The sequence below is a fragment of the Gobius niger genome, assembly GCF_951799975.1.
Source record: "Gobius niger genome assembly, chromosome: 4".
In the NCBI taxonomy this organism is placed as follows: domain Eukaryota; kingdom Metazoa; phylum Chordata; class Actinopteri; order Gobiiformes; family Gobiidae; genus Gobius; species Gobius niger.
This window is the reverse complement of record NC_136855.1, coordinates 24,271,931-24,298,611: the sequence shown is the minus strand read 5'-3', so window position 1 is coordinate 24,298,611 and position 26,681 is coordinate 24,271,931. Positions and strand designations below refer to the sequence as shown.

At 39.2% G+C, this 26,681-nt stretch overlaps 1 protein-coding gene across 3 annotated transcripts; it reads left to right on the top strand.

Moving 5' to 3' along the window:
• Positions 1-1,151: 1,151 nt before the first annotated feature.
• On the top strand, positions 1,152-25,433 carry cpne7 (copine VII). Of its 3 annotated transcripts, none has more exons than XM_079555827.1 (17): positions 1,152-1,357; positions 2,143-2,235; positions 2,300-2,580; positions 6,735-6,917; positions 7,142-7,216; positions 8,333-8,407; positions 11,534-11,617; positions 11,702-11,791; positions 12,025-12,123; positions 12,282-12,368; positions 13,344-13,403; positions 14,871-15,004; positions 21,046-21,100; positions 21,840-21,891; positions 22,449-22,582; positions 23,237-23,473; positions 24,799-25,433. In XM_079555827.1, exons 3-17 carry the CDS (start codon positions 2,413-2,415, stop codon positions 24,949-24,951), a joined length of 1,686 nt encoding a protein of 561 aa, XP_079411953.1. In that variant the 5' UTR covers positions 1,152-1,357; positions 2,143-2,235; positions 2,300-2,412; the 3' UTR covers positions 24,952-25,433. The 3 variants fall into 3 exon arrangements, with proteins under 3 accessions (XP_079411953.1, XP_079411951.1, XP_079411952.1); XM_079555825.1 differs by having other exon boundaries at positions 2,326-2,580; positions 24,799-25,432; XM_079555826.1 differs by having other exon boundaries at positions 1,356-1,448; positions 2,326-2,580; positions 24,799-25,432.
• Positions 25,434-26,681: the final 1,248 nt, after the last annotated feature.

Sequence of the window (26,681 nt, the reverse complement as noted above, 5' to 3'; positions counted from 1 at the left end):
CAAGTGCGTAAAGTGCTCTTAGAACAAATAATTAGATGGTGATGCTTTATCTAAACTAGTGCCTCAGAGGTGAGGTGAGAGGAGAGACGGGGGGAGATTTGGAGTGGCTAATCCATGTGTAAAGCTGAGTCCTGTGGGCTCTGTTTGACACAGCAGCAGATGGTTCTTGTTTGGAGCTGTGGCGTAACTGGGCTCAGGTGTGTGCCCCAAAGCTGACGTTTTATACCGACTTGGAGGATCCTTGGACAAACAGGCCGAGGGTGAACAATATATACAGGGGACAGTCTGACATGCAGTGTTTACTCCAGCCATGGACACATCAATGCTTCAAAAAAGCTGCTGTTGTGAAGCATTGTGTTTCTAAAAGCAGGTGTGCGACCAAAGCTGACAGACCAAAATGTGTCTCTGGAGTGACTGATGTATTGGCTAAACCACATATTACATCTGTTAAAAGTGTGGTAGAACTTTACTTCTTTCAAGCACTAAGAAAGAGTTCTTTTCAAAAGCCAAAGACAAGACAAAGCAGTAATGGAAAAAAAAAGAAATCTCTCTGAAGGACACTTTTGAGCTAACATTTTAGACCGGCAGTGCTACAGAGACAGGGACATTAAAGCTGCTCTGACCCTGATTACATTTTATTCTTACAGATAATGAATAAACAGCAACACTTTGATGAAACCTCAGAACTGTTGCGTTGCTCAACCTGTAAATCTTATGTAATGTCTGGAAATGCATTCATGAAAACAATAGGCTACACAGTGGGAGTGATGTTAAAGCTTGAGGAGGACTGCATTATGCAACTCAGTGTATCGCTTGATTAAAAGGCTATTTAGCATTAACAGACGATCTAACAGCTGGATCATGTGTGTACTAGTGCCTGCCTACACGCCCTTTCACCACATAGTCCTGTGTATGAACGCTGCCCTCTTGGTACTCCATGTGTGCACATGTACAGAGAGAGGTATCTGGCGTCATGTCTGTCTGTTTGTTTGTTCAGTTTGTTTTTGTTTTTCAACTGGTTTGAGCTTTCTTGATAAACCAAGCCCCCTGCGAGGTCAATACCCACATGGAGTTCAAAAAGGGGGGTTTAGGTGCAACTTTGTACGCATGGAGCTATCCAGCGTGCAAAGACATCGAGACAGTCATCCATAGACCACAGGACTGTTCCACTCCGCTGTGCACATCAGGTTTGCTCATAGGTTTGCCATTGAACTCGTGTGAGTGAGGAGCAGCTTACATCAGCGCACTGTCTCCATTCTCCTCTCCGCCCCGAGCGCACTCCACCTCAGCAGTCGAGCCCATGAGTTTGAGCGGACGCTACAACACGGCGTGTAGTTTTGAGAGCATCCACGGACAGGTAACTCCGTGTTTAACGCCAATTTAACAGTTTGATGCGCGACTAGACGTATTAGTTGTTAGTTTAGGCTAATATGAAGTTCCCCGCGACGGTAAAAAACACTTTCATTGCTTGTGCCTTTGCATGTTTTTGCTCGAACTTGTAGATTTGTACTTTTGTCGATAGTTTATTCACTTCGTATTTGAACTCAGTGATGCTTTGTTCATGAAATCAATGGTTTACCGCGTTTTACCGAACTGAAAGGTGTTTTTTTTGGTTTGTTTTTCCGAGTAAAATGTGTTTTGAGGCGATGGAAAACACGGGGCGCTGTCCATGGTGCTTGATGTGCGCTACATCGCTGGAGGAGAATATCGCATGGACTACAATCATTGTACAGTGTCAGTGTGCTGTGATTCTCATTTGCTATAGGGTCAGTGGGGGATTTCAGTTGTGCAATTTCTCCAAACGTTGCGCTGGTACAAAAAAAAAAGCCCCATATGCATGCATGAAAGACAAGCAAGCAAGCGGAAAAAAGTTTTTTGTGAACATTTAGCCTACATATTGTGGGGGAAAAATGTGGTACAGCTCGTTCTCACGTTGCCTCCATGGATGTCAAGCTATTCATGTAAAAGGGAAAAGGGAACAATGAGGAAGAAATATAGTGAAATGTCATGCCTTGATTTGTTAATGAGACAGAGAGAGCAAATACTATTTTTTAGACATAGATTTGAGAAATGGCGTATTGGCTTGGGTTGTAATGTTATTGTTGGAAATGTGTTTTTAATTATCTACTTTGTAATTCACAGTCCTAATGTGAACAAACATCTCGAGTCCAAAATCTATCGGTGCAAGAATCCGCCCCCTGTAAAATTCCAATAAAGCCACCTTCATGTCCTGAGGTAAGATAATACACCTCAAGGTGATTCCTCCTGTACCTGCTTCCCTCTTGAACTTTATCAACAGAATTCTCTCTTTGTGGACAATTTAAGTGCAAAGAGGCAGCCACCACACATCTTCGGAGAGACTCTTTCACTTGACTTGGCTCCCCTCGGCTCTTCTCTGCACCCCGAGCCAAGATGAATGACATCTTGGAGGCCATTTCCCCAGCTCTGAGTGGTCCAGCTACCTGTGTGTCCAAAGTGGAGTTGCGCGTGTCCTGTAAGAATCTGCTGGACCGTGACACACTGAACAAGTCAGATCCGAGTGTGATCCTCCTGGTGCAGACCAATGGGCAATGGACAGAGGTATGTGCTCTTCTTCTGCATTCTGAGTTGTGAGAGCTGATGCACCTCTTTGATCACCTTTCAGTCATATGACTTTATGTTGTTATGAACAGGATTTTGAGGACATTTGTCCATTCAAGAGATATATAGAGAATATTTAGTTGTGAATATTTAATAGCTATGGAAATGGAAACCTATGGGTAGATTTGAAGCTTATTTGCCACATCATCCAAGGAAATGTTATCTGTTTTAGACCCTGAGAAAGAACAGAAACCACAATCGGCAACAATAATTGTTTCCACATATTGTTTTTCTCATATTCATGTTAAACATGAAGAAAATGTTTGCCTTATTTTTATGCCTCTGACAATGAGAATAGATAGTTTTCCTTTAAACCATTCAGAGCCCAGTGAAATTACCCTGATCACTGCTCTCCAAATTGTTTTAAAGTAACATTGGAATTTCATAAACAAAGTTATCAGTAAATTCCTTCACCTTTTTATGTTTTCTTTAGTTATTATTATGTAGCAGGAAAAGTCCTGGAGAAATACTGAAATTTAGCCCTGGACACTTGTGTTGTGTGAAATATCCCCCTGATCTCTCGCTATCCCAAACGTACAACATCGCACGACCCCAAAGTGCAACCAGTGAAACTAATTTGTTAATGGTTTAGTGAATTTGCAGCTGTTTTTCTCCACTTTTTCACTCCACAGCTGTCCGGGTTTACAATTAAAAGAGTTAACTCTGTTGTGCTTTAGCAAGCAGGCATGGGCTTTGTCGGTTACCAAGAGTAAATAATAATAAGCCGTGCATGCCCAGTGGGTTCTTGCTTGTATTTGTGGCAGAGGGCTTAGGAGGACAAACAGCTCATATTGTAGCTCACACTCTATGGAAAAAAGTTGACTTTTTGAATTGGCAGGTTTTACATTTTCTTTTTAAATGAAGTTCTGTCGCTCAGAATCTCAGGTCATAATTTTTGTTTGGTTCCGTAACCTTTGACTGAACAAAAGCCGTCTTCCAGTGAGTTAGCGTAATTGTGACAAATGCAAACCTCGAGGGAGTCCTGTGTTGGGAGTGCGATGTTTGGGCTGCATGGATGTGGTAGGCTGTTATGAGAGGTTGAACGCACAGTGGTTAATTTGTAGAAGCCATGTAACAGATGAGGTGACTGACCTGGGATAAGTGTAGCATGAATACATGAGGGGGCTATTTATAGTGCATTCAAATGAAGCAATTTCATCCGCTGCATAACGCTGATTACTGCACCCAGAAGATTTAACATTGTTATAATTTAGACCAGATTGCACATCATAAAAGTGTTTGACCAGTCACTGAGTGCCCTACGATCCGAAGTAAAATTATTCTATGGGGGGGGGGGGATTCATATGAACCCGAGTTCATATGAAGCTGCTGTAAAGCTGCTTTTACATCTGCTATTTTATATATTCACCTAATGTTCAGTGTTTTATGTACAGACAATTAACATACTGAAGTGTAGGAGTTTTGATTTGTATTTACTTCTTTATAATTTTGAATTACACATCAGACAGAAGGGCGGATGGGGAGGCAGAATAGAGTAAATCAATATGCAAAATACGCTGCACAGTAGGAGGCTGATTAACTGATGTGATGACACCGGTATCAAATACCAAAAGTAGTCGGAGAAAACATAACAATCAAGGTCACAGAAGTACATCTCTGACCCAAGCCAGGTTAAATGGTTGCATCAGAGAGGGAAAACCTGTACCAGATCAATGCATATTACTTGATGGTAAAGATTTGCAAATTCAAGTCTGAAAAGGGTGGGAAATATCTGGTACTGCAGGTCACAAATGTAATTGTACTCTTTGGTTGGTCCAATGCCTGGTTATACAGTGAGTTTTACACCAAAAGTGACCTGCAGTAGCTCATTAGAGACATTATAGCCTGAAAGTTGATGGTTCAAATCTGCTACATTGAATACAGACGTAAAAGTGCATGAAAAATCATTTACAAATGTAAATAAACCATCTGAGGTAGACATGTTAGGTGGCTAGAATTTGACACATGTTTTGCTACTGTTTTAGATCAATGTTTGTACCTCTAAATTTGTCACTAAGCTTTAATATGGATGCAAATATAGCAAGAAGATTTCATTTTAAAGCGATTACCGAGCCAGAGATCTTCTGGTGGTGGTTGAACAACAGTGGTGAACATGCATCACAGCTTTCAATAAAAACCTATTCTCTGCAGCACTGATTAGCTTTCATCAACAAACACTCATCTGGCTCAGCTCAAATCTCTCCCTCCAGATGGCACAATGAGGAGAGGAGAAGGCAGAGAGACGAGAGACAATGGCAAAAATTTGATTGAATGGTGCTGATGAGATGCTTTGGACTTTCTCATGATGTCTCCCAGTTGGAAATAGTAACAGCATTGACAAAGCGAATCAGTTAGCATCTTTTTTTTTAATAAATAAAGGTGAGACACTGCAGGTAAATCGAGGGGGAAGAAAATAACATTTAAAGGAATCAATTTGAAACTTTTGCTGTCCAAATGTAGCTGGACTGTAGCTGGAATGTAGCTTTTTTGTGTAAGAACTGCTACTAATGACTTTGGCTTCAGCGACGAAATCGGTTTAAATTTATGGGTTTGTTTTATAAAGGTTTGAGTTAAAGAATAAATTTGGAGCGGATTTTGGTCATCTTCTTTAGTTAACACTGGAAAAATCTGAAGGAAAAAAAACAAACAAGAAAAACACAACAACAACAAACCAAAAAACAAAACAAATGTCACCTTGTTTTTGGGGGGCTCAAAGCACAATAAACCGTGCTAGGAATTGAATCCTTTGAAAAAAAAAAAAATCTTGTTTAGTACAAAACTGGAATTTTGGATCTGTAGGTATACTTACCAAAATGCAAGAAAAACACATCTGGAGAAAATGGCAATTTAAGTAACAAAATCCCATATCAAATGTTCAGAGCAAAAGCTACTGCAATGTCTCCCCTCAATGAGTCAAAATGAACAATAAACAAGCCCTGATTGGCTAGAATGGTGTTTTCAGACTTACTTGAATTGTTACTTAATCAATTAAATCAGCATGCATATTAAAAGCAATAGCTGTAACAGAGGTTTTCATCGTGTTTTATCCACTGTGGCGATCTTTCATTGTATCGGGTAACTTAAGAGCGAGAACAGCCCCGTCCGGTCGACAATTTTTGAAAATCTAATAATTTCATAAGAAAAACTCTTGGACGGCTGAGAACTTCCACAGACATGTCACAGTTAGCTTTGGGAACACCGAAAGAGAAACGTCAAAAGAAAAGAGACAAGGAGGCAGTTATATGAGAAAGACATTCATATCTTCAGGGTCACCCAAAGTTATTTGGAATAATAGCCACATTGATAAGAGGAAAGGTGTCTCCCCGGCTGGTAATCCCCTCTGTCCAGGCAGCACAGACAGTCATAGAGTGGTGTAATGAAGATGAAAATGGTATCAATCGTGTTTTATGGCTCTCACTGTAATCGGATCTCTGTTCACCTCCTGCCTAGATGGCTCTTGGGTTGACGTGTTAAAAGGCCTTTTTCTCATCTATCATTAAACATCGGAAGTGTGATGTTACATCACAAAAATAAATAATTAGATTTTTTTTTATGTATGCATTAAAACATGAAGCTTCCAATGTTTTAGATGGTCTGACAATCCCATCCCTTTCTTTTTTTTTTTGCAATGCATATTTATTTAATGGCATACACCGTCCAATTTCTTAGACCTCTATGATTCACCCTTGAGACAAATTGGACAGCAGAACACATGAACAGAGCGGAGCAGTGAGCAGCTAAATCCTACATCATGAGCAGATGGGACCTAACAGTCCTCGGCTATTACTTGTCATCCAGTCAAAAATAAGCATTCTGCACAATGACCTTCTGCACGAGATTAAATGTCAGAGCTCTCCTATTTCCCCTCATCTTCTTTGAGTGAAGCAAAACAATATTGGCTTTGTGGTTTGAATATTTCAGTTGGAAATGACATTTCAAAATGCAATATTTTATATTATTATATAATGTTATATTATATATCATATTCCCACGGGTCTTTCCTGTAGATCTACTTCCAAACATCTGTCTTTTGCGTATGTGCATTGATTCTCAAATTTGACAGATGATTGAAACTTTTTTTAAATTTTTTATAGCTGGACAGGACAGAGGTCATCAAAAGCAACCTGCACCCAGTGTTTGGCAAAGTGTTCTGTCTGGACTATTACTTTGAAGAAGTTCAAAAGCTGAGGTTTGAAGTGTATGACATTCACGGCACCCACAGCATCGGGACTCGAGATGACGACTTCCTGGGTGGAATGGAGTGTACTCTTGGTCAGGTAAAGTTACAATTTGTTCTGCTCTTTATACGGTCAAGAATTCATAACACTTACATTACTCATTTGCAAATTCTGTTCTTTAAACATCAGCCTTTTCTCAGATCCAGTCACTGCACCTGGTGCAGAAGGTGACTCATGATGAGTCACATCTTTGTGCACCACTCTTTACGTGTGAGTGCTATTATTATTTCTATTATTTATTTGGTTAATCCTCTGCTTTGCAGATTGTGGCCCAGAAAAAGATGACCAAAGGATTGTTGCTGAAGTATGGAAAATATGCTGGAAAGTCTACCATTACGGTATGTGTGACTTCTGTTTTTGTTCTCTTGCTGGGTCCTCCTGGCCAGGCCACGTTTGGTTAAGGTGCTTTATACAACATTATACAACTGTACACCGACATTGGTCCTGGGCAACGGCAGTAGTCTATATATATATTATTTATTTATTTTAAGACACCTAAATACTTAAAGTTACAGTACTATGGTGCTGAAATAAAGTTGATCTTTTGACATTTTTGTATATTTTCATTATTTATTAGTGTCATAAGTCAGCAGTGATCTATGTCATCTAACTAACAGTACCAGCTCCCACACAATACTGGTTGTAGTAGTGGACAATTCCTCTGCTCAAACACCTCTTTGATTTGTGTTCCCTTTGGGCCTGTCAACCAGCAGTTTGAAAAGCAGAGGTTTGCTCTGCTGTGGGCTTCACTGTCATGCCCTGTCAAGCGCCAACCGAATCCACTCTGACCTGCAGTTTTCACAGCTCTGGTCTCTACATAAGTGTTTGTTAGTTTCTCTTCCAAGTCTAGAACAAAGAACAAACTGTTCAGTGTCAGGGGTGAGCAGTTGTGTCTGCTGTTTGGCAAGTCCTACAGCAGTCAGTTCTCTTCTCTTTTAACTTCAAGGTAGAAACAAACGTGGCATCATCTTGAAAAGAAGAGTCCCAGATTGGAAAGACACCAAGTTCTGCCTCACAGGAAGGAAGTGGGATCAATGCCTGTACAAGGGAATGTTTTTTTTTGTTTTTTTGTTCTGAGTTTGTCTTTTGTCACCTCTTATGGGTTTTGTTCCAGGTGTTGTCAGCCATCAATTTGGTGGTTGATTCGCCAGAGTAAGAGGAATTAATGAATTAATCAGATCAAATCACTACCGAGATTTCCTTTGTGCAATACTTATTCTTATTAAAGCTTCTTTTTCATCATCACGTCATCACATATTGATGACAAAGGTTAACTTTTCACGACCTGTCAGTGGCCATAATGTTTGTCCGGATGAATACTGTACAGAAGAATATATTGTGAAAATTCTGAAACCCAAAATTCTGAAACCCAAATCTTATTACTTCATTTATGAATTGTCTACATTTCGTTTCATGGATATGAATAAAAACAAAAGTACTCCATTCCCTTTCAGGTTCATGCCGAGGAAATTTCTGGGAACAACGGATACATAGAGCTTGCATTCTCTGCCAAGAAGCTTGACGATAAGGTGAGGAGAGCATGTATGTGATGGAAATGCCAACTACTCATTCTATATTTGACATGAAGCTGTATAAAGCATGCACCACAAGAATAGTAAAACAGTATTGTGATACTGGATCTGATTTTGTAGTGAAATACGAGCCCGAGACAAAGCAGTCATTCTATTCTGCGCACATTATATTTTCACTTGTGCAAATACATTAACAACAGCTATGTAAAATACTGTGGTGGCATGATGATCTTTACAATCTTACCATCAGTCAATGTTTGGCTCTCCAAGATAAACCATGAAATCAGCTTATTGACAGGGAGGGGCCCACAGCCACTGGTTTGCCTTCAGAGGAAAGGGAATGGAAGAAATTTTAGCATATGTAACATAAAATCTTACAGTATTTTGATTGTGCTGGTGTCATCTGTAAAAAAAAAAAATAGCCTTAACACTAAACGCATGAAATTATGTATACCTACACATTCTTTTTGAGTAGCTGAGCAAAATATGACGAGCCAGGGGTGGTTACATGTTACGCTTTGTACAAGATTGACCTCAGCGGTCCCCATGTTCCCACTGTCATCTTGCTGACGGCACATTTCAATCTAAAAATCAGCAGGTGCTTATATCCACTTAGAACGCAGGAGAGGAAGAGAAGAAGTCACTTTCCATTCTCCAAGGAGTCCTCAGTCGACCGGGGTCCTTGATTTTCCTTTATTTTAGCTCAAATTGATAAAATATACCTTTGTTCATTAAAGTTTACCTTGCCATATACATAAATAGGCTTGACATTTATATATATGTTACCTGAAAGTGACATTTGCTTTGCATTTGTGTATTGAGTCTCACATAATTTTCAGTGAAAACGGATGGCTCTTCTTAGACCAGCTTTCCTCTGCCTTCACTTTTATGACAGATTATGCCCTTCCCGACCCAAAGGGTAAACAGGCTGTGACCCCATGTCCTTCAGTTTGAAATATGGTATTCTGAGGTTGCACTGTGACCAATGTTAATAAAATAAAAAGACAACCCTTCACCCAATGCGTCATGTATTGCTGAAGAAAGGCCTTGAAAGTTATTCAGAACAGCGCTTTTCTGTTTTTGCATAAATTGTTTCATTCCTCCAATACAACAGTGGTCAATGAAAATCCGCTGCTTGCACCTGAGCTGACCCACCACTGGTTTGGTATGAGCTGCGTTATCTCGCCTCCACCCACTGTACACGCTAAAACAATCTGACATTCCCACTTGCAGAGATAAATGCTGCAGCGATAAACTCCATGATTTGACATGATTTACATTGCATCCAGATTTAATTTTGACATTACCCCGCGATCAGTCCGCCCCGCTGATGCCACTGGCTACTAGTTGTCATGGCGACAGGGAGAAGATGCAGGATCTCTGTTTCCCTGTGTTTGGGTGTGAATGAGTGAGCGGATGACCCTGAGGAGATGTTGTATCTGCTTAATGTGGTAAACGCAGCATTAGCTCTCTTATTGAACGTACACGCAATGACCCCACCAAAATGTTTCCCGCACACGCCCGCCTCACATTATTTGTTTTCCTTCGCCGGAAGACTTTATTGACCTCACGAATAAGTATGCCTCTACCCTCTATGTGTGTATATTTGGGAGCAAGCAGAGTCGAGCAATGCTATTAGACATGGAGTCCTGTGTTGCTTTGGTAAAACTGCAACCTGACATGACCTGTGTTCTTCTAGTTCAGAAGTAAACGCACTAGTGCTGCAACCATGACTATTAAGATAATTTAGTTATTTTAATCATCATTACCTGGAGTACCATACACAACCCCTAAAACAAGCCACATGTTGACATAACTAGTTTAATTATTAGAGCAATGATTATGTGAAACAAGTTTCTTTGTCAAGAAATTTACCCAAGCAAGAGGATATTAAAATTTACATTTATTCAGAAACTAGAAGGTCTTTCAAATGAGGTATCATACTGGTATAGAGGCTGTAAGCTCTCTGTCTCTCTCTCTTCTGCCAATACGCTTTGGGATTTGGAGAAAATAACTCTAAACCTAACCCTAAAATGGCAGAGAGAACAAGTTAACTGTCTGATGATTGATAAATCAGTATTCTAAAAAAAATCGATGACTGAATCAATAATTAGTTACAATATAATGCACCAACATTCGCAATTGCAGTGAAGAGAAAATATATTATATTCAATAGTAATCGAAAGAGTCTAAAATATTTGTTTCCCCCTGGCCCACGGTTGACCTTATGCAAAACCACTTTTAGCATAGGTAACATCTTACTTATCTTAACAGTGTTATTACAGCAAATGAGAAAGCGTTTTCCAAGTGTGTAAATATGGTGTTTTTATGCAATGCCACGCTGTGTTCTGTGATGTCAAGTGCACACTGACAGAGGCCAAGCTAGAATACTGAGAGCTAATTCGGAGGGCCCACACATTTTTATATATATCGTCTGTAGTCTGAATGCAAATGTTTCTCGGGTCACTGTGAGCAAACTCCTACTCAACTCAACATTCTGTTCTTATGTCTTAAAGATTTTTGGCAAAGCAAACCTTCCCTGAGTGATTCACGCTAATAAAAGTCTATTTTGTATTTCCTGCTTTGCACTCAACTAAATCAACCGATTTTTATTATAAAAACATTGAGGCATATATCTACGAAAATGCTTCCTTGGGCTTTTTATTCTTGTTTGCAGTCAATAGTGGGAACTGCAGGAATAATTGCATATAATAGTGATAATTTGACAGGGCAAGAATGATTATAAAATGAGCTCAACCACCCCTCAGTGGACAATTTTCTTCTGACCTTTTATCAGACAATTAACGTTTTTTCCTCTATTTCATTTTTCTGCTAATCCACCAAGTACCTAAATAGGAGGCTATTATGCAATTCAGTTTGTAGTGCTCGGCTGTGCTTTTTACTTCAGCTTCAGTGATATTATTTTGAAGTAGCAGGACTCTTACTCTTACTAAAAACTAAAACAATCAAACATCAAATTGTTTTGTGCTTTCTCTGTCCTAATATGTTGACTCTAATCGAAATCAGACCTTTACAGTCAAACAGTCTCTACTTTTTTCTTCCTTTAAAGTAAAATCATCACTCTTCGTAAGGTTATGGCTGATGACTTGTGACCTCTTGCAGGACCTCTTCAGTAAATCTGACCCATTTTTGGAAATCTACAAAATAAATGATGACCAGTCTGAACAACTTGTACACCGAACTGAGGTACATTTCCCTCTCATTTTAAAACTCGCTCATTGTGTTGTGTTAATGTGACCTCGCTTGTTATCTTGTTATCTGTTGCACCAGATGATCAAGAATAACCTGAATCCGGTGTGGGAGCCGTTCAAGGTTTCTCTAATATCACTGTGCAGCTGCGACGAAGACCGAAAGCTCAAGGTAAAAGGTCCCAGAGCCAGAGAAAGATTAACAAGGGGTCGGGCGGAGTGACTACAGACTTCACTGACAAGGGCATTGATTTTATTCAGAGAAACATCTTTTTGATTTTTTACTCCTATAATTAAACAAATCCTTCATCAAGCCACTGTAAGACGTGCAGAATGCTGGTTTTATCTTTTTGAATGGGGCTTTTAAGAGCTTTGTAGTGAACAGCGTTGTGTCTTTGTATGCAGTGCCTTGTGTGGGATTATGACTCCAGGGGGAAGCACGACTACATTGGCGAGTTCTACACCAGTTTTAGGGAACTGCAGAAATTTTCCGGTGGAAATAAGGTCAGTGAAAGAGATCCAGACTTCTTTCTTTCATTTTCATCATGGCTGCTATGTTACTGACTTGTGTTACAGTCATGCTCCACAAATGCATGTTGTGCATATTATTGCTATTCTCCGTTAAACCCATGATTTTCCCCTCCGTCCATCTTTTCTTAAAGGTAACATGGGACTGTGTCAATCCCAAGTACAAACTGAAGAAGAGGAATTATAAGAATTCAGGCGTCGTCATCCTCCGTGATCTGAAGGTAAAATATGTAAATCTGTAGAGCACAGCATAATTATTATATTGTTTACAAAGTTGGCATGAAAGATGTAAATGATGTGCAAATCTCATAAAACGCTGCAATATTCTCACTAGACTGAGAAATAAATGGAGTTTAATGTGAGGAATATTTTACCATTCTGTGAACAAATGAAAGTGATATAAAGAAACTGAAACGCCACTTAAAAAGTTACAATATTTTAGTGAGCTTAACATACAGCATAAAGGCAGAAAGAAGTAGTGTTTCTCCTTATCTCCTTATCCTTAAAATTCGAAGGGGTAATAATAAATAAATAAAATTAAACCTCAATCTCTTAACCCTCACCTGACCCAAGCATATTTTGTCCAGTTACGCTTTACCCAAATCTAAAAGCTTCTTGAAAAAAAGCAAAAAAATAGTGACAGAAACAGGTAGGAAAAAGCAACAGAAAAGCAACAATAACACAATAAACAAGTGAAACAGGTTTCAAATGAGGCATTACGGAATTTCTTCATCTGTGAGATCAATAAAGTATGTATCTATAGTGGTCTATAGGCTGTAAGCTTTCCAGTCATAAAGCTTTTAAGTTTCATGTAAAGCTGAAATGGAGGAAATGCGCTCGGTTTAGGCTGGGGGTATGAGGTTAATAGGCAAACCCATTATGTTCATTTCCGAACTGGTCCTAGCCATAGTATCTGATCATCTGGTAATCCTAAAAGTGGGATTTTAGAATGAGCTTCAGAACAAAAAATGGGAATCATATATTTATAAAATCCTACATATTGTTCTTTAGGAATCCACTATAATGACAGCTTGTGTTATTTTGTGTAGTGCGACGTCGCTGGCAGCAGATTGTGTTAGTTAATACCACTTAAATCATCAGATGCTGCGGGGCTATACAGCAGCTGAGTTTGAAAGCAGTACAGCAGGATTCACCCAAACATCCTGTCTCTGAGCTCTCACTCTTTTCTCTTCCAGCTCCACAGAGTGTACTCCTTCTTGGATTACATCATGGGAGGAATGCAGATCCACTTTACGGTAAAATGAGTCGAGTCTGCTTTTGTTGTTGCGGAGCATCACTGGCAACTGCTCGGTTTATTTTTGTCATCATATACTACGCTACAGGCAATGGGACTGTTTGTTTGTGTTTTTGTGCTGAAGGTGCTTTCTAGGTTAAAGGAGTATAATTAGGAGTACTATATTCAGACGTTTTTGGCGAACTCTGGACTACTGTATGGTAAACAAAACAGACACAATGAACGTTACAAAGTAGGCATTGTTGTATTGGCTTTCAAGTGGTTCTTTCTATGTGGCTTTTTTAATTATAAAAAAAGACATTCCAATGTTTCCTATATCGTTTTATTTCTGTTTAAACAGGCCACCGTTTTTTTCCATACTGAGATATTTTCTTACCTGAGCTTAGACAAGTTGATGTTCATGCGCTCAGTCACGCAAAAAGACTAAAGACGTTGTTAGCATTTAGCCTCTTCTCCTCTCGTCTATGGGGCCAAACAGGGGTGAAGAAGCGACCAAGCTCTTCCACGTTTCCCCTATTTAAATACGGTGAGTAGTAACATGATCCAAGTCTAGTTACACAAAATGAAACATAAAAAGGGTACTATAATGTAAGTTGAAGTGCTCCTAAGGTGTTATTACGCCTTACAATATAGTACCCCTTTTATTTGCTTAGAACATCAACATGTTTAATTTTGGGTAACTATACTTGGATCGTGTAAAGGCTCACGTAACCGTATTTAAATAGGGAAAACGTGGAAGAGCGCGGTCGCTTCTAACTTCACCCCCCCGTTTGGGTCCATAGGAATATGCTGGGAGAGGCTAAATGCTAACAACATCTTTGGTCTTTTTGCGTGACTGAGTGCACGCGTAAAGACCAGACAGGTAGGCATCAACTCATTATGGAAAAACGGTGGCCTATTCCTTTATCTGGTCTATAGTTTTAGCTAAAATTATAGCAACACTAAGTAAGTTGTTTACCTTAATACATCCTTTCGTAGTCCCACTGGAGGTTAATGGTGTGATTGGGGGGTCTTTCATCTCCCCCTGGTGTCTCTGGCCAGAAAACCACATTTGCAACTTCACTGCCTCCGGGTCGGAGTCACCAATACACACTAATGGAATCACAAAGAAGAAGCTAACAGGCTAACGGGCAAAGCTAACTGCGGGCTAGCACCACTTAAACAGTATTTACAGCCAAGTTTGAGTGAAATCATCTCCATTGTGTAATTGAATGTACAATATCCCTCTCTCCCTTTGTCTTTTCTGTCAGCGTAGTAGTAGTAGTACTCTCACGGACAATTAATGAGTAAAAAAACTCAACATGCTACAACACCTACAGTGGCGCTTATGGCCTCTAGGGGCATGAGATACTTAGTACTGCTTTAATGTAGTGTCGCCATTATTTCCATGCAACAGTCTGTTTGCTGCCACACGTCAGTTGGTCTTGGAGGTGATAAAGTTCCACATTTTGCTCTTTTGCTTTACCAGGTCGCTATTGACTTCACTGCGTCCAACGGTGACCCAAGAAACAGCTGTTCGTTGCACTACATAAACCCGTACCAGCCCAACGAGTACTTAAAGGCCCTCATCGCAGTGGGGGAGATCTGCCAGGACTACGACAGGTCAGGCAAACCTTTCAACCTCTGAGTACCTCTTGTGTTTTTTGTTTTACTTTTGAAGAGTTTTTTTTTCTGGGAGCTACAAAGAACAGAGGAACGCGCCTTTGAGCCCATTGTGTGTAGGAGAGGAATTGCAGGATCATTGAAAGAAAAACTCCTGCTGTGGCTGTAATTGCTCACTGAACATATAGTTTCTCTGCACCAGACCTCATCATTCAGTAACGGCTGACTAGCTTCATTGTATGTCTCGGTAGCTCTCATCCAAGCAAAAAAGATAATTGGAACAATGCAATGGACAGGTTATCAATTTTTATAATGACAGGTTCTGCTGCTTTTTGACCCAAAACTCATTAATCAATGCACTGTAATTTATATGAAGCAGTTGTTGCGATTTACTGCAGCGTCTCCTTGAATATTGGCTACATTATTTGTTCTTACCAGTAACAGAAGGTTAATCTAATGTGTCCAGTGCTGCGAAATGCATGACAAATGATTGTACTTGGCATAATGACTAATGTTTGAGGGTGATTCAGACCTGGCTGTCTACACCCTGTACTTCTCTCAAGGACAATGTGGCCATTTGCATTTTTGTGTCTTATAAATATATTTACATCATCAATCAAAATTGAGACACTGACATTTAGGCCTCCAGTAACATTAAATACCAAATGTCAGCTTTGTGCCAAGTTTTGAAAGATCTGTCAAATGTCTGGACTGCAGGTGCACATATACATGTATGTTTAGCCAGTCAACTATTTGAATATGAAATATAAGGCAAGGCAAGGCAAGTTTATTTGTAGAGCACAATTCATACACAAGGAAAGTGCTTCACAGTTGCATAAATACAAGAAAACAAGTAGAATCAATAAAAACATCAACATAAAATTTATCAATTACAGTAAAAGGCAAGAGTGCAGATAAAATACTTTCAGTCATATGCATGGGCAAAAAGAACTGTTTTCAGCCTGGATTTGAACATTGTCAGAGTTGAGGCCTGTCTCACATCCTCGTGAAGACTGTTCCAGATTTTAGCTTCATGAAACTGAAACGCAGCCTCACCGTGATTATTATTGACTCCGGGAACCACCAGGAGACCCCTCCTTGAAGTTCTCTGGCCCGATGGTTCATACGGCTGTTACATGTCAGAGATGTACTTTGGTGCTAAACCATGAAAAGACTTGTACACAAGCAGAGCTGTTTTAAATTCTAATCTCTGAGTGACAGGAAGCCAGTGCAGAGACCGGAGCACTGGACTAATATGGTAGTTTTTTCTGGTTCTTGTCAGGACTCGAGCAGCAGCGTTCTGGATGTACTTTAGCTCTGATAGCTCGTTTAGAGAGGCCAGTGAGCAGGCCGTTACAGTAGTCTAACCTGCTGGAGACAAATGCATGGATATGTCTCTCTAAGTCTGGTTTTGACACTATTCCTCTGATCTTAGCAATGTTATTCAGATGGTAAAAAGCTGCTGATGTTATTGCTTTGATGTGGCTGTTTATTTTGTAATAATAATAAGTTATTATTATTATTACATTTCGTACTTATTTTTTCAATGAAAGGTATCAATTGCATAGTTAGTTATTCACAATTATAGTACTTGGGATGTTTTGATGAGATCACATCAAATCTGTGTTTTATTGCAAACACTATATGCATATAGTGTTTATATAAAGTTCATATTGTTACTTTATTTTGCATAAATTGTCTAATTGACTTGTTTATGTCGTTGCAATCAGGGCTACGAATTAGCGATTATTAGCTACAGTATTTGACTTATATGATAAAACATGCCATTGGTTACTATGCTTTTTGTTCTGTCCCTTAAAACGAACATATAAGCTAAATTATATTAGGTCTTTGGACATTTGTATCAATAATAGGCATAAGGATATCCCTATGTCTTTTTACAGTATGTTAGGCTAAGCACTGAAATCTGAAATCGTTTTAAATCTGAGAATGAATGTATGAATATATACTGTATGTATATGTAAATGTGTATATTTAATTCAAGATGAAACCCACACAACCGTCCTCAGCACATTCAGTATTCACGATGCAGTCAGGATTCCCTGCTGCATGCATGTCTCTGAATTACAGCTTAATCACATACGTGGTAGCTTTTAATTAAGATTTCCAAACTGCCTGTGCAGCGCTCTTAAAACTTGTCTGTAATAGTTTCACAGCTCCTCAGTCTCTTTAGTCACTGCAGCGGTTGGCTGTATGTGTTTCCCCCTGAGGATAACTAGATGCTACCGTTTGCACTCAGCATGCTACTTACAACAGCCCTCCACAGCTCACAAACTGTCATCATTAGGCTGGAACGGACGCATGCTGAGGCAGAGGCTAAGACAGGGATGGGAACCACTTCAAAAAAAAAATCACTAAAGCGAGTTTAACAGCATGTTGTCGACGAGGTGGAGAGAATTGGAGCTGCAGTGTGACCAAATCATTAGACGCTTGAAGCAACTGGAAAAGTGAAAGAGGCCACATTAAATATATGCAATGCTTTGTACTATGTGTGCATATTTTACTGACTTAAAGGTAAATTACATTTTAAATGCAGTGTTTAATAGGAAAATCTGCTGAACGCATCCAGATGAGGACAAGCCCACAACTGATATGTGCAGACTGGCTAATTATAGCAGTCCGAGATATCCATACACTTCAATGGTCCAAGAATATACATACAGATTTAAAATGAGCTAAAATGTTCAAAAAGTTTCTTGCTTAGTTACTTTTCGATCCTGTCCCTCAATTCTAAGGAGTAGGAGGATTAAGGGTTGAAAAATTGGGATTAGGCCGAGTGTCCTTTAGACACTTCATCCAGCTGCCAACAAAGTCATTGTGAAACTTTGGCTGAAGTGGTTGAAAAGTCCGTTATAATGATGTATAAGCAACGTTTTGCACTATTGTAAAAGCTATACAGTCACTAGTCGTAGAATCTACGTACTTTGGTGAATTATATGGGGGTGACCAGGAGTTGTACGATACTTATAATCAGTCAAATGCAATGATGTCGCCATTGTGGACGCAAGTCATCACACCGCTATTAACCTATCAACACACATATTGATCGTCACATTGAGAATTTCACTTGTTACATCAGAACTCAGGGGGGCAAGTAGTCAGGAAAATGAGCAAACAAGTATGAGTACATCTTATATACAATGAATAAAAATCTAAAATAAAACATATACAAACTTACCAAAGCTTGAGAAATGGCTACAAGCAAGGACGAGCTTAATGCATGTAAGTTACTAGGATGCTGAAAATGAAGTGTTAAATAAGCTTAAAGCCTTACTACTCGAAGATGAAAAATGTCTGCTATCTCTCTAATTATAGCATGCTTTAATAGTACTACAATATAACACTGGAAAACGTTAGCCTTTTTACACTGTTATACACATAGAAAGCTATGAATGTTGGGAGCTATTCTCCTGAAAGGTGTGTTGTATTGGTGTAACACGTGGGCATGCATCCGGACCTTTTAGCCTTCAGTGGATATAGGTGATGTGGGCTGTGAGTGCATTACAGGGCTTTTTGTGTGGGTAGAGTTTACCTCACTGAGAGACCCATTCTACCTGGTACAGCTCTCTCTCCTCACATTGACAAAAGAACTAGCTGAGCACATAAGTATAGCAAAAATATATTTCCAATTTCTCTATTACGTTGGAAAACGTTTTCACAGCTACTGGGAAGAAAACAATGAAAGTAAGTTCAATTGTGGATGAATGATTTCCCACTACATATTTGGATTTCAAACTGCTCCGTGTGGGATCATATCATATTTTGGGGGTAGTTGCTCATAAGCTTCTTGCTTCAGTCCACTCCTTTTGAGCAGAATGTATACTGCTCAATTGAACAAATAAACTAAACTACCTCTCTCCCGCCGTCCTCCCATATTAGTATTATCCTGTAAATCTACCGTATTATAACAAAATAATAATATTTAAAGATTCCTCTACCTCTCCAAACTGAATTCTGCCATTAGAATCGCAAGGACTATAGCTGCCTGTCAAATGGCTGAGAAACTACCGTGTTTTGCCCCAACTTGGAGCTTGGTTGTGGTGATGGGACGGCTCACAGCGGGTGCCAGGAAAAGTTTCCTTATTGTCAAATCTAAAACATGACAGGTATGATCATATCACCTGTACATGACAGCTCAGGTTTAGCTGAGGTCCATGGTTCAATCCCAGTTCACAGTGTGTTATTTTTTTTAGTAATCGGCCAAAAAATTGTGACGTCGCATGCGGCCCAGGAGCTCACCGTTGTGGAGGGTAGAGTCATTGCCCAAGTGATTATTTACGTTAGCGACCGCCAAAGAAAATGGTGAACAGTTGTTGCGTGAAAAGTTGCTATGGTAAAAAGTACATCAAAGCCTACGTTTCTATGGTTTCCAAGTTGAGCAAATTAGCAGAGGATGCCAGTTAGCCTGGATCTCAGCCGTGGGGCACAATGATTTCCTTCTCTTCATGCTGCAAACTAATCAACACAACGACTGTCAGGTGTCATATGACACGCAGCTGAAATGGCGACTCCAGCGGAGTCGTTAGTCACGTGTCTTTATTTGACTGATTGGAGTGATCTCAGCAAAGCAAAATACACGCAGCACAAACTGCGCTTTATCTCTTTATCGGTGAAGAGCAGGGAGAGACTTTTAGTTTTCAGTTTCGGTTTGTAAAAATAAATCTTGGACATTAAAGGGACTAGATGGAAATTGTATTTTTTTTTACTCGAGACTGCCACCTCAGGTCTTACGTGTGACTGCAGTCTCTATGTTAAAAGCCTGCACTGTCACTCAAAAAGTTTCCATCTCCATCGTCATGCACGAGCTTAAGAAATAAATAAAACATAATAGCATAGATGTCTGAAAGGGAGCTTATTTCACCCCACTACATGCAGCAAATAATCAGAGCCGGGACTCAAACCCACAACAATGAGGATGGAATAATTTTCTGCCATATGCGCAGCAGCCTGGTTTCTCTCTTTTCATCTTTGTCTACATTTGTTTGCTGTATTTTCCTGGTTAGCATATCCATAACTGTGAAAGATCAGAAAGAAATCAGATTAAATCTATATCATATAATGTAAACCAGATTTTGCTCTGAACTCCAAAGATCAGATCATGAAACGCATGTTTGAAATAATACAGGAAAGAGTCATGGAGGTGAGAGGTGATTCATGGATACTTTATGTTAAAGTACCTGCTTTTATACTGAGTGAGTAACATTTTCTTTTTTTAGACCAGGCTGAATTGAACACTTGAATAATCTTGCTGCTGTCTATTGCTTTATGAGACAACCAACAACCACGAGTGCTGGTCCTGAAACTGGATGTGCAGAAAAATGGACAGAGGAATGCCATTAGTATACAGTTATAAAGATCTGGTTACATGAGAGAAGTAGCAATCTTTGCATTTAAAAACACATTGGTATGTTATAAATATTACATCAGTAAAAGTTTTTATTTTATTTTATTGGTTGCAGATGAGTAGATTTTATATTAGTTGCAGTCTTACTGATTCGATCTAGTTCCTTTCGTGCAGCTCCAACTTTACTGTCCTGATAAGGTTTGACTTCTATCACCAATTTGTGTCAGATACTGCAGCTTTGCAAACACAGGCATTGTATAAGATTTTTATATTAGTACTTTAAAGCCAAAAGCCAATGATTTATACAGTATTATACATCAATGTTGTGAGTAGTGTTATCCTTAGCATTGTTGATGATCTGGCTCTGTGCATTTACAAAGCAGCAGTAGCACTATAGTAACAGTATTGAAAAACAGTAAAGTACAATTAAAAAAAGGTGAGAAAAACTGCAAGATGTCCTTTAAGCGAGTGCAAGCTGTGGTCAATGTACGCAGCTGAGGGACCCATTTAAAATCATGGTTCAGGGTTTAAACATTTATGAAATGCAAACATGCAGGCAGTGGTCCGTCCTTGGCAACAGATGAAAAAACTAGTAATGTACAGTATATATCACTGTTAAACAGATTTAGGTTACAAAAATGCAACTCATTTATTATTTTATTTTTTATTTTTTCAGTGATAAAAGATTTTCTGCTCTGGGATTTGGTGCAAGAATTCCTCCAAATTATGAGGTGAGTTTTTTATTTTTTCATTGCTAACCTTTTCTGCACAAACTACTTCATATTCATGTGTACTTAATACATTCTTCTACATACTGAGCGGATTTCTCTGACCCTTTCATGACCAGATTTATCAGTATGCAAGAACTGCACAATTAAAGCTGATGAATTATGTAATATATTCTATTTAGCATGAAAGTAACATGTTACTGAATAAATTAATCTATATACCAAGGGCTCATTTTGTTTGAGCATGTGTTGTTTTGTTGTTGTTGCTCTTTCTTTTTACATTATTGCCATATTACAATTTTGATTTTTATTGTAAACCTTGTATCATAAAATGGTGTATGTTAGACAACAATCGCTTTAATCCGTTCTTATAACATCTCTGCACGTTAATAAGTTCACAGTAATGAAGGCCAATTACCCTGCAGCTTTTATAATTAAATCCATTTTTTGAGGATTCCTTGATATGTCACATTTAATCCCAGAATAACTTGTAAAATTACTTTTACTGGCGCGGGAGAGCATTCAGTTGTCACTGATCTGGCCGACAGTTGGTGGTGTGAAAAAGCAGTTTCTTGTGAGAGGGGGGATTTAATTTGTGCCAAATAAACAGCTTTGACAAACAGCAGAGTCAATCTGATGCTTTGGAAGGCATTGGAGATGAGCACCAGCAGCCTCCTGCCACTCTTTGATAGATATGTGTATTTGTAAGCATGCATTCTGATATTTTCTTTTACCAAAACAGGTGTCACATGACTTCGCAATCAATTTCAACCCAGAGGATGATGAATGTGAAGGTATGACATAATGATTTTTCCCCCTAGAGAGAGCTGTAAGAAGCCACTCCTGAGAACTCTTTGACCCCTTCCAAGCCTTTCCAAGTGTCATGAAGGGAAATGAGTGTAAAGACAGGAGGAAAATGATTCATCTGTCACAAGCTACCATTGTCAGTCCAAAGCCGGGCAATGCAAGAGTGCTGTGGCAAGAATAGCATCACCATTGCAGAATGTGCAACAAATACAATACCTGCTTCAGGAGGCAGATGGATTGCAATGACAAATCCGAGCAGGCAAAAAATAATTAAAATAAATACATACCTTTTTAATGTTAATTTATAACATGCTAGAGTAGCCATGTAACCTCTCATGTTGTGCTGATTTTAAATAGTTTTCTGATAAGTTGACTTATCTTGCTTAGTACTTGTGGTGTATGTATGATGTAAAACACGCCTTTAGATGCTCTTGGTGTGTCTTCTAATACTACGCTAAGTCTAGATCCAAGTTGTAATTATCAGTCTCTTGTTTACTACTATGTATGAGACGACTCTAGTCATGTCTCTTGTTTTGTTGGTTAGAGATCCAAGGGGTGGTTGAGGCCTATCAGAACTGTCTTCCTAAGATACAGCTGTACGGCCCCACCAACGTCGCCCCCATCATTACCAGGTTAGGCAAGCTGGCAGCAGGCGACGGCAACATAAAAGACGCCTCGGTGAGTGGCCCGCACAAACATATGAAAATGTGGTTCTGCCTACGGCTGAATTCATGGTGTGTAGCCTCTGGTTCATCACAGCACAATTTGAAAAGACCATTATAGAGACCATTTGCATTATCTGTATTAGATACCACTCAAACTGCCCAGTGACTTCAGAAACTTTTATGCAATTACAGCAACACTCATCCTGTATCCCTTTGGAAAGAAGGGGTTTGATAACCACAACACAGCTATTATAAATTGTATGGCCCTTCCTGTTTACTCCATGCATGAATAAGAGGTGTGGGTTGGGTTAGGACATCCAGCCTGTATGGTGACATCAGAATTAAGGCATATGCAGTTTTACACATATTTTATTGATTGATATGTTAATGTTTTGTTTTAGCCCAGTATTTCCATGCTATCTGGTGTATATAAATTGCTGCTCAAGTTTATTCTGTGCTTATGGTCTCATTTCACTCGCTTTGTTTTTGTGAAATCGTTTGTTTAAAGTGCTCCACACAGAAAATGGCCTACTCGCTGGAGGCTTTCAAATCATTCAAAGGAACATTAAAGCCCTACTTCAGACCGCACCAACCACTATCATTTTGTGGTGTTAAATTTGTCCTGTATTAATATGTAAATGTGATTTTTTTTTTTTTTCTTCTGCAGCGATACCACATTTTGCTCATCCTCACTGATGGGGTGGTCACAGACATGGCAGACACTCGTGAAGCCATTGTGCGAGGCTCCTACCAGCCCCTGTCCATTATTATCGTGGGCGTGGGCAACGCAGACTTTACAGACATGCAAATTCTGGACGGTGACGATGGAGTCCTCCGCTCACCAAAGGGAGAGCCTGTGCTGAGGGATATTGTGCAATTTGTGCCCTTCAGGGAATTCAAAACGGTAAATCTGCCAATCCTTTAATGCTGTCTTTGAGGTTTCCTTTTCTTCTCTCTCTTCTGTTTAGTCATACAGTCTCTTCCCAAGAATCCTTTTTTTTTTCCAACTGGATGACAACAAGGTTTGCTGAAAATGACATTGATAAAGGTGAAGGAGACCTGAAAATGTCTTTCAAAATGGATGGTTGACATTTCAGACACATTACTCCAGTGCCATGGCTTTCCGTGTGACCTTCAAAAACGATACAGTATCAAAGAGAGATGCAAAAAGCCCAGTTCATGGACATAGTTGATAGATGTTAAGGGGTGATCGTGATTCTTCCCTTTAAATTACTCCATCTGGATTTCCACTGGGAGCAGAAAAGTGGTTAACCTCAGAGTAGGAAGGTTTTAGTTGCTAGACAAGTCCTCCCTCGAGTCTGCAATGAACATCATTGAAAGCTTATTCTTGGAACATCCGCCTGGTTTCTTTACCTGTTCATTTATTTCTGTAGCACATCTTAAAATGTGAAACTATATAGACTCATGACATGCAAAGTGACACACGTCAAGCTGTTGTTTGTTATTATTTTGATAATTATGGCTTACAGTTCAATTTCAAAATTTTCAAATTTTCTGAGATGTTTTACTTTGTGTTTTACTATGTTTTTACAAGCTGTGAGCCATAATTATCAAAATTATAACAAATAAAGGCTTGCTATATCTCACTGTGCATGATGATTATGGCTTACAGCTTGTAAAAACACAAATTCAAAATCTCAGAAGATTAGAATATTGTGAAAAGGGACTATTTTGTAGCTCAGAGTGTCAACCTTTTATCAGCTAATTCATCCAAAACACCTGCAAAGGGTCGCTGAGACTTTAAATGGTCTCTCAGTGGTTCAGTAGAATTCATCATCATGGGAAAGGCTGCTGACCTGACTGCAGAAAACCAGTTGGATGTTCTCAAAGTGCTGTATCAAACCACATTAATAGAGTGGAGGGGAAAAGTGTGGTGAAAGGTGCACAAGCTGCAGGGATGAGCACAGTCTGGAGAGGATTGTCAGGAAATGGCCATTCATAAGTGTGAGGAACCTTCACAAGGAGTGAGTCTGGAGTCAGTGCATCAAGAGCCTCCACACACAGACGGATCCTGGACATGGGCCTCAAATGTCATATTCCTCTTGTTGAAGCATCCATGCCACACAACCGCATTAAAGCGGTAATTCAAGTAAAAAGACCCCAAATCCAAGCACCAAGTATACATATGCATGATTATAGTTCAGAGGGCTGACATTTCTCTGTTTAAAATCATTTTTTTATTGTGTGTTTTTCTGTATCTTGCCTCAGGCCTCACCAGCGGCTCTGGCCAAATGCGTTCTGGCAGAGGTTCCCAAACAAGTCGTGGAATACTACAGCCATAAGGCCATCGCCCCCATGACGCCTGTACTGGACATATCCACGCCCATCCTCAGCCCTCTGGCCACTACTCCGACAGAATAATCACACATTTTGAACCAGTATGGCAAAAAGACTTCGGAAACGATTCCTTTGCGCGACTCAAATTTCCTTCTATCAAGATGTTTACACAAAAGCCAGAAGCTGTGGGTTTGTCAGAGCCGTGGATCTGGGACACGTTCCATTCTGCTGCCTCTCGCCACATGCGCCCTTGAGGGTTTCTCCTTGGACTTTTTTCTTGCATGCAGGCCAGACCTTTGAGAAATGATTTATTGATCAGTATTTTTTATCCACTGCCAACAAAGTCAGAACGACCTCTGCCCATCAGTTGCTCAAAAATGGTAAATGGTAAATTGCTCAACCTCTGCTCAAGTCTGAAATTTTGCACTTTTTAATTGACGGGTTGCAGTGAAAACATGTCAATATGGTGACTAATTAAAAAGCTACAATGTTTCATCAGTCACTTAAAGAATAAAATATGAGTTTATGGAATGTATGAAGGGTAGCCAATTGTGCTTCCTTTATATGAATTTATTATTATACAGGTTAAAGATGATTCTATCCTTTATTCCCAGGGCTGTGTGGAGGAACAGAGCAACATACAGTATTTGCTAGTGTGTGTTTGCTTGTGTTTTCACCACAAACACGGCAGCGTTATTTGTTTTTGTTCATAACTTCACACTTTTCACAAGATCAGTTTATTCTGTGACTCGGCCAGACAAAGAACCTTCCTTGTTAAAAACTATGGACAATGAGTAATTCACTTTGAGACTGTCTCCAATATTTATTAACTTCCATAAAATAAGTGCTCTATTCCCAGTTTAATAATTCTGTTCATATTTTATTTCCTGTTTCACTTTTCTCATTACATTTCTCATAAAATGTATTTAATTGTCTTTTTAATGCAATATCTGATTTAACTCTAAAATCTATAGGGATTCCACTCATTCATGCCCAACTATTCTCAAATCGCCTTTATCTAAGTATTACAAGCCTAATATATAAATAATATATTCTATAATAATTGCTTTTAAGAACCTTTTCACAGCAACAATATCAACTTTTTGTCAGTGTCCGTCCTGTTTTTCATTACAATTCTCCATAATGCATCTTAAAAAGGTTATGAGTGTTTAATAAGTAACTGCTCCACATCTTTTAGGTTCTTTTAGGTAACAACTCTGGTGCTTTGTGAATTTGCCATATGTTTCTCTGTTTTCATACCTTGAAGAGCGTGACTCTTTTGTGACTCTTTCTGGCCACATACATAAATGCAGTTGTCCTTCTTTTTATGTGATGCAGGGCATACAAAATGGGCATGCAAATATGAATCTGACTTTGATGTGTCCTCCAGCGCGTTGCCAGATACATGCTATTGAATTCCCAGGAAAGCTTCTCTAACACACACACAGTTAGAGAGATGGACTCCAACCTCGTTGAAAATCACTATCGATGCTCCCTTTGTCCCTTTGGATTACTCAACAAGACCTATCGATTCTGCAGACCCCACAGCCATACTTGAAGTATCTCCATGAGGACTTTGGGTTTACCATTGAGAAAACAATATGTAAAAAAAAAAAAAAGCAGACAAACTCCATGCAACTCATAAATTGTATAGCATAAATATACAGCATATAACATGTTATAGATAATATTTCCTCATTGTGTATATGGTCTTTGGGTATTTGAATGTGTTTTATTTGAAAACTGTTTCATTTCATAAAATCTTGATTTTGAGCTTTATTGGTTATAATAGCACAGCAGTAATAACTCGCCTA

Excerpts from the sequence above, each read along its gene's own strand:
- cpne7 (XM_079555827.1), top strand. The coding sequence starts at position 2,413 with ATGAATGACATCTTGGAGGCCATTTCCCCAGCTCTGAGTGGTCCAGCT. Across the intron at positions 6,918-7,141 it reads TGGAGTGTACTCTTGGTCAG|ATTGTGGCCCAGAAAAAGAT; the intron begins GTAAAGTTACAA and ends TCTGCTTTGCAG. Across the intron at positions 12,369-13,343 it reads TCATCCTCCGTGATCTGAAG|CTCCACAGAGTGTACTCCTT; the intron begins GTAAAATATGTA and ends TTTCTCTTCCAG.